At 37.7% G+C, this 7,899-nt stretch overlaps 1 protein-coding gene across 2 annotated transcripts in view; it reads right to left on the bottom strand.

Moving 5' to 3' along the window:
* Positions 1 to 2,644: 2,644 nt before the first annotated feature.
* Positions 2,645 to 7,899, bottom strand: part of AP5M1 (adaptor related protein complex 5 subunit mu 1) — a 57,924-nt gene continuing 52,669 nt past the window's right edge. The window contains exon 8 of one of the 2 annotated variants that reach the window (XM_025443213.3): positions 2,645 to 5,965. In XM_025443213.3, coding sequence (XP_025298998.1) covers positions 5,832 to 5,965 — 134 coding nt within the window. In that variant the 3' untranslated portion in view covers positions 2,645 to 5,831. Of the gene's footprint in view, positions 5,966 to 6,817; positions 6,910 to 7,899 lie in introns of those variants that run through there. The other variant, XM_025443217.3, reaches the window with a different exon arrangement.

Raw genomic sequence — 7,899 nt, 5'->3', positions numbered from 1 at the left:
TTACCTCTTAAATCTTTTAGACGCAGGGGCACCTGGGTGGCTCAATTGGTTAAGCATCCAATTCTTGGTTTCAGCTGGAGTCATGATCCCCAGGGGTCATGGGATGGAGCTCCCTGGACAACTCTGTGCTTACCATGGAATTTGCTTGAGATTCTCTCCTTCTCTCCCTGCCCCTCTGTCCCCTTCCCTCGTTCATTTGCTCTCATAAATAAAGGAATAAACAAATAAACAAACAAACAAACAAAACACAGGGGAAATATTGTGAATCTACAAATCTTTTAGTGCCAAACCTAAACTTTAGTTAATTTCTTTTCTTGAAGATACACCAGGCAGAGCTGAAAGAGCAAGATATTCTGGTAGATTGGATGAGCTCCCCAAGGAATACATCTTCTAGCAAAGACCTGAGGCATAACATCTGCTAATTCTATGTTACTAGAAGATAGTTCTTATCTTACTGGATCTAGAGAGAGGAATTTCCTTTCAACCTCTGGGGTTTCATAGCAGTCGCTGCCTATGGTATGATCTCCCAACGTACACTTTTAGTGAGCTGTGAGTATTCATTGGGGTTTGTCTGTCTTAAATAACGTTCAGAGAAAAGGAATGGCTACTCAGATATTGATGACCTTTTTTCTCATGACCCAGAGATCAAGAGTCACTGACTTGGCTGTACCAACTGAGCCATCCAGGTGCCCCTCCACTGGTGATCTTGTTAGCTGAGATCTAAGGCAGATATAGAGCTATTGAAAAAGAATGTGCATTGTGGAGAAATAGCAGATGAAATAATGTGAAAAACCATTAGAAATAATAACACTGAAAAAATTTTTAGGAAAACAGGTGAATCATTCTTTTGGCCAGTGGTCAAATTCTTGGAAATGGAAGCTATAAGAGATAATTATGTGCCTTTGCAAGCACTCTACTACTCCGAAATAGCAGAGATTTTGTCTAATAGGCCTAGGTGCAGAGAGATGGTAGATGATAGCCATGGAATGCTGTTCCTGAAACGACTGAACACCTGGGTTCTCCGAGGGGCAGCCTGGTGGCCTGTGCATGCAGGCAGAAGCATGCCATTGCGTTAACATGACCAGTCACATCCACGGCTCTCAGGATAGCTCGTTCTAAATTGGTTTGGTGGGTTTTTTAAAAGATTTTATTTATTTATTTGACAAAGATTGAGAGAGAGAGTGAGAGAGAGCAGGCATGCCAGCACAGGCCGGGGGCGGGCAGCAGGCAGAGAAAGAAGGAGACGCAGGGAGCCTGCTTAGCAGGGAGCCCAACGAAGTGTTTGATCCCAGGACTCTGGGATCACGACCTTAGCTGGAGGCAGACGCCTAACCGACTGAGCCACCCAGGTGCCCCTGGAGTTTGCTTCTTGGTTATGCTTTTCACTTGGGAAATTCAAAACTAGATCAGCAAAGGAATCTCTGGAATTGGCACATTTTGAATGCTATGTGGAATGAATAAAGAGTCCTTAGGATTTAGGTATTTAATAAGTCAATTCATCTGCTTTATTTCTCAAGCTCTTTATTCCTTTCTAAGAGCTTGTTCTGGGTTTGAATTCATGAAGCACAGTACTGGGTTCCTCTGAAAATTGTATGCAAATGCTACCCACATAGGAATAAAGATATGGTTTCATATACATCTGATAAAAACTTACCTCTTGACAGATATTACTTTTATAATAATATCTTCCCTCTCTTATATATCTAAGAATCTAGAAAATTTTTCCAAAAGCATGTTTTTCAAAGTCATAGCATCCAGTAAGAATGATTATGCTTATTATACTTATAAGTGACAGAAATGCAATTGTTGAAACAGTTTGTTCAAATGATATAACAAATTCACAATTGAGCTATAATTTATCCTTAATTGCTAGGGTCCTATCTTAATGATTCTTGCTACCGTTTGTTCAAATAAAAGGATATTGATTTTAAGGCGATCACAACTGAGATGTAGCTTATATTTCTAATAATTTTCTCAGCAATACTGTTTCATTTCTTACCTGGAAGTAAAAGCACATGTAATTGTGTTGAAATTGTATTTTTTGGTTGTACAGTATCTACATTTTCATAAATTAAAAAAATTAAAAGATGGGAGCTTAATCAAGAGCCAAATAAAAAATTTAAGATATATTAATATCCTTCTTATACTTTTTATTTCTTGGAGAAATGGCCAGGTGAAAAAAAATCAAGTCTCAAAGAGGAAAAATATGTTATGATATTGAGCCTGAACTCTAAAGCAAAACAATACTGTGTCTCTGTCAAGTAAACCAAAGCAGTGGGATTTATTTAACTGGTTAACTTAATTTTTAAACTCTGAATTTTCAGATGACCATCTCTCCCAACAGATTCCTTTGCTTCAGCTAGAGCACTATTTGTAGCATAGATTATTTATAGTGAATAATAACCCTATATTCATTTTCCTAAGGTAAAGAGACGATATAATAAGTTATGCTCGATAACTTCCCCAGAATTATATACAAATTACCAAAATTATCATTATAGACTTTCATTTTTATGAAACAAGTAAAAACTTTTAAAAATGACTAATTGAAATTAATACATCTTCTGAGGGAAAACTGAAATTAAGTGTATAATTAAGTATATACAAAGAAAGAATATCTTACTTAAGAATTCTAATAGAACAATTAAACTAATATTGACTTTATTTAAAAAAATTAAATTCAATTTAATAACATATAGTGTACTATTAGTTTTAGGAGTAGAATTTAGTGATTCATCAGTTGTGTAAAACACCCAATGCTCATTCCATCAAGTGCCCTCCTTAATGCCATCACCCAGTTACCCCATTCCCCAACCTCCTCTCCTCCAGCAACCCTCAGTTTGTTTCCTGTAATTAAAAGTCTCTTACAGTTTGTTTTTTCTCTGTGTATGCATCTTATTTTATTACCTTCCCTTCTCCTATGTTCATCTATTTTGTTTCTTAAATTCCATACATGAGTGTAATTATATGATATTTGTTTTTCTCTGATTCACTTTGCTTAGCATAAGCATGTCGATCCTTTCATCCGTCAATGGATATCTGGGCTCTTTCCATATTTTGGCTATTATGGACATGGCTGCTGTAAACATTGGGGTGCATGAGCCCCTTCAAATCACTGTTTGTCTCCTTTGGATAAATGCCTAGTAGTGCAATTGCTGGGTCATAGGGTAGCTCTATTTCTAATTTTTTTGAGAAACCTCCATACTGTTTTCCAGAGTGCACCAGTTTGCATTCCCACCAATAGTGTGAGGGGGCTCCCCCTTTTCCACATCCTTGTCAACATCTGTCATTTCCTAAATTGTTAATTTTAGCCATTCTAACTGGTGTGAGTGGTATCTCATCGTGGTTTTGATTTGTATTTCCCTGATGCTGACTTTATAATAACAATGGCAACCATATGTTTAAATAGGCATTGCTTATTATTGTCAATAACCTACAGCATCACAAAAATACAGACAATTATAAATAATAGCAAGACCAGCATCTTGATGAATGCAAAACACATGGAAATAGACTTTGCACTTGTATAGTTCTTTCTGTTTATAACATTGTGTCACATTTATATTATTTTACTCTCAATTATTTTATTTTTTAAAAGATGTTATTTATTTATTTAACAGAGAGAGCACAAGCAGGGGGAGAAGTAGGCAGAGGGAGAGGGAGAAGCAGATTCTCTGTGGGGCAGGGAGCCATCCAAGGGCCCTGGGGTCATGACCTGAGCCAAAGGCAGTCACTTAACCGACTAGGCCACCCAGGCACCCCTTATTCATAATTTTAAAAGATAAATGATTTTATACATTACGTGTATTCACATAACTAAAAGTCTCTTTTCACTGAAGAAAACTGATCAAGCATCTACATACTCTTCCACCAGTTTAAGTAAGTTGTTTTTCCAATGTTACCTTTTTTTTTTTTTACTAGGTTCTGTTTCACTGTATTTACTTTCCCTTGTTTTATTCTCTGGAATACTGCTACCTCAGGAAAATCTTTATCTTCATGATCAGAACTCTTCTATGTTTTCTTTCCTTCTCCCATTGAATAGGACCATTGAAGTCTTCCTTGGTAACTATGGTATATTCTTCTGTGTATTATAATACCATTCTTCTTGTTTTACCACAGAATGTATTATACTACTCAGGCCATTTTCTTTATTTCCCTAATTTTTACATTCATTCAGAACATAATTATGGAGCAGAGGTAATAAAGATTTAATAAGGGATCAGGTTTAAAATTGTGGTTGCTATATAATAAATGCTGTATTTGAAGACATCAGAAATACATATTCTATGTTTTCATATTTTTTATTACAATTGCTCCTTAGTTGAAACACCTACAAATGTATGTGTTATCAGTATGTATTTAATAACTATTTGTTACATAGACATATCCTTAAGATATTATCTGCTGAACTGTCTTTAAAATGTATCACCTGGGGCAGCCCCGGTGGCCCAGTGGTGTAGTGCCGCCTTCTGCTGGGGGTGTGATCCTGGAGACCCAGGATTGAGTCCCATGTCAGGCTCCCTGCGTGGAGCTGCTTCTCTCCCTCTCCCTCTGCCTGTGTCTCTACCTCTCTCTCTCTCTCTCTCTGTCTGTCATGAATAAATAAATAAAATCTTTAAAAAAGTATCACCTGTCTACATGAAACTAGAGAGCTACCAAGATTATTTATTTATTTATTAGATAATTTATTTTTATGCTTCTTCATTTAATTTTTCAAACTCTGCCTGAAGTGAAGTTTATTTGTCTTTGTGATGCTTTCATTGGGACACTGGTATCAGTTACCTCCCCCAAAATTATTGGTTTTATAAAATCTGAGAACACCTGTGTTGAGTGTATTGGTTTATCACTGTACAAGTTATAATTTATAATCTCATTAGTACTGCAATACTTGCTGCTCAAGATTTGTACATATTCTATTTGTGTGTTCAATGATAAGTTGTGCTCAGAAAAATGAGTTTCTTAAAGTCATTTTGTGTGGGAATTATCCACCTGTGAGTTTCCATAAAAATTATTTATAGCAAGTGACCACCCTGTGTCTTCCAGAGCCTTCCTTTCCACTCTGCCCCTGGTGCCACTTGCATGTCTCATGATGGCTGTCATGTTAATAATGACGTATTGTGTGATTGACCAGGAAATGGAACAATCCCAGTGCCATTTTTACTTGTTTTGTCTTTTAAAATTAGACTCTGAATGAATTACTAAACATATGTGTATTACTAGCTCTACCGTGAAAAGTTGTGTTGTTGACTCTTTCACATGGTATTTTCTTAACAATTGTGAAAATAGGCTGGAGGGGTGGATTTTAAGAGATAGTAATAGTTCCAAGGGTAGTCATCACAGTATTATAAGCTTCTTTAATGTCTTCATATGCTCCAGTCACAGATGATATTTGAACGTAATCCAGAGCCATTTCCATCTTGTTCAAATGAGAAAATGGGTCTCGTGGGAATTTTTTTTTTTACTGTGTCCACCTGCCATGAGGTATTTAGCAGATTAGAGCAAATGTTGGGAGGTGCCTCATGTCATCTAAGTGAATAATAACACATTTGCTTGCCTTTCCACCTTCAAGGATATTTGAAGGTCGACTTTTGAAGAGAGTGTTTTGTGAACATTAAAATAGCCACATACTTGTATAGAAATAGACAACTTGATTGAAAGGAGGATCTTCCAAGCACATAGTTACAAATAAGAAAGAAAGCACAACAAGGCAGACCAGTTCTCTGTGTCTGATCTTTCAGCGTGTGAGGGCTTCATTCACCTCTAAACATCTCACACTTGGGGAGGCCCTGTCTTAGAGGTGCCCAGGATCACACTGGAGCTGTAAACAGTGCTCAGCAATCCTGTCCTACTTTGAGCACAGGTGAAAACCCAAAGGGGGAGGTCGTGAGAGAAGTGTTTTTTCTTTCCAGAATGTTGCATTCCATAAAGGATTGAAATGTGCAGATTTCTTGATGCTGTTCCTGTACTGAAAGAGAACAACATAATAGCAGTTAAAATCGTCTTATTAGATAGCATTCCTCTAGAATTTCTCATGTCCCCACTGCATGGTAGGGGTTTGCAGGAATCATGCAATTGGACTTCACTTCCTTTTCTATAAAATGGAAAGAGTAATGGGCACCTCATTCTTATGAGGAATAGGATGTTTTATATACATAAAAGAAATAAATCCTATGGGTAGACAGTTTTTAAGATCCAACAAATATCTTATTTTTGATATCTATAATATTAAATGAGAGGAAATGTTTTTCTTTTTACTTCTTGAAGAAAACAGTGATATTTTAGGAAGTTGATACACCATGACAAGTGGCAGAAGACACTGAGAACAGTGGTCCAGGAGGATTAGTATTGCAGTAAAGAGTAAATGGATAATTGGAAGAGTGATTAGTTTGGGTTGTCAACGAGTAATGTGGGAAATAGAACTAATATTAGAGGCATGTGGCTAATTCCATCTGCCTCTGGAAAAAAGGAACTGCACTGGGCTTCAGTTATTAATGAAGAAATTATTTTTAACAGTGCCTCATTTTATAGTTCATTTTTAAAAAGCTCAAGCTTAAAACTGGTGAAGCCCAAGCAATAAAATCTCCATTTGAGGGACACCTGGGTGACTCAGCGGTTGAGTGCCTGCCTTCAGCCCAGGGCCTGATCCTGGGATCGAGTCCCACATCAGGCTTCCTGCATGGAGCCTGCTTCTCCCTCTGCCTGTGTCTCTGCTTTTCTCTCTCTTTCTGTGTCTCTCATGAATAAATAAAATCTTTAAAAAAAAATCTCCATCTGAATAAGCATTCAAACATATATAGAAACAAAGGGCTTCAATGACCAGAGTCCTGCCTTCTCACTGTGAAGAATTTTCCGGAGGTCCAGAGGAGGAGATGTGGCCACACTTCAATTGGACGCAGGTGCAGTTTCCTTCTGCAGAGAAGGAAAAATGTCTGGACTTAGCCAGCATTGGTTTGCCGTACCCCGTGGCGACTGCCAGTCGTTTGCAGGCTTTTGTCTATGCTTTGTGTACTACTTGACTCAGCTTGAGCCAAAAGAATCAGCAGCTGAGGCTGGAGTCTACCTTTCTGCAGAGAGTGTAATGTTTGATGTTTCTGAACATTTTTGCAACACGTAACCCCTACCCCGAGCTCCTGCTGCCTTACAAGCTCTTCTCACATGAAAGTACAAGACTATAAAATGGTCCCTTCCACACACTATACTCCCATTTAGGAGGCAAGCAGACAGTGTTTTCTGACAGCTGGCTGTCCATCTGGTGTTTGATGTGTGGCAGAAAAGCACGGTGGGGTAATAAGGGAGATGGATGTTTCTCTAGGTGACAACCTGGTGTTCCAGAGAGCAGACTCCCCTGGGCTCCCTGCCCTTCTGCCCTGAGTGCTGCCTCTCCCCACAGGACCACAGGCTCTGTCTTCTTGGTGTAGTGCAGCTAAGCTCTCTCTACGTACCTACCTGGCTTTTCATTGATTCGCAATATTCTGATCACAACAAACGTTTCTGCCACTTTGTTATGCTGCTGTCAGCATGAATGCATTGGTAAAGGTTTGTGACAACTTCCAGCTTTTCCCCATTTTTATTCACGCCTGAAATTCTCCTTTATTTTTATTCATTTGTGAATGTTATCTAGTCTCTGTTCTACAAAACTAGGACCAAATATAATGTTTTTAAACTTTGATAATCTTCAGTTTGCTGTGTTTGAAGTTTATAAACAGTTTGAATATCTGCATACACATTGCTATATTATGAATATCCAGTTTAAGAATTATTTGGACAGTTAAATTCTGAAACAATTACATTTTTCAAAATTATACTTGGTATCTACAAAAAATGGTTTGGACTTTTGACAGATAAATGCTTTACAAGCGATAAAATGTGAATGAAGCATGAATTATTTAAACATCAGAA

The sequence above is a fragment of the Canis lupus genome, chromosome 8, assembly GCF_003254725.2.
Source record: "Canis lupus dingo isolate Sandy chromosome 8, ASM325472v2, whole genome shotgun sequence".
In the NCBI taxonomy this organism is placed as follows: domain Eukaryota; kingdom Metazoa; phylum Chordata; class Mammalia; order Carnivora; family Canidae; genus Canis; species Canis lupus.
Note: the sequence above shows the minus strand (reverse complement) of the source record. Positions and strands in the feature narration are given on the sequence as shown.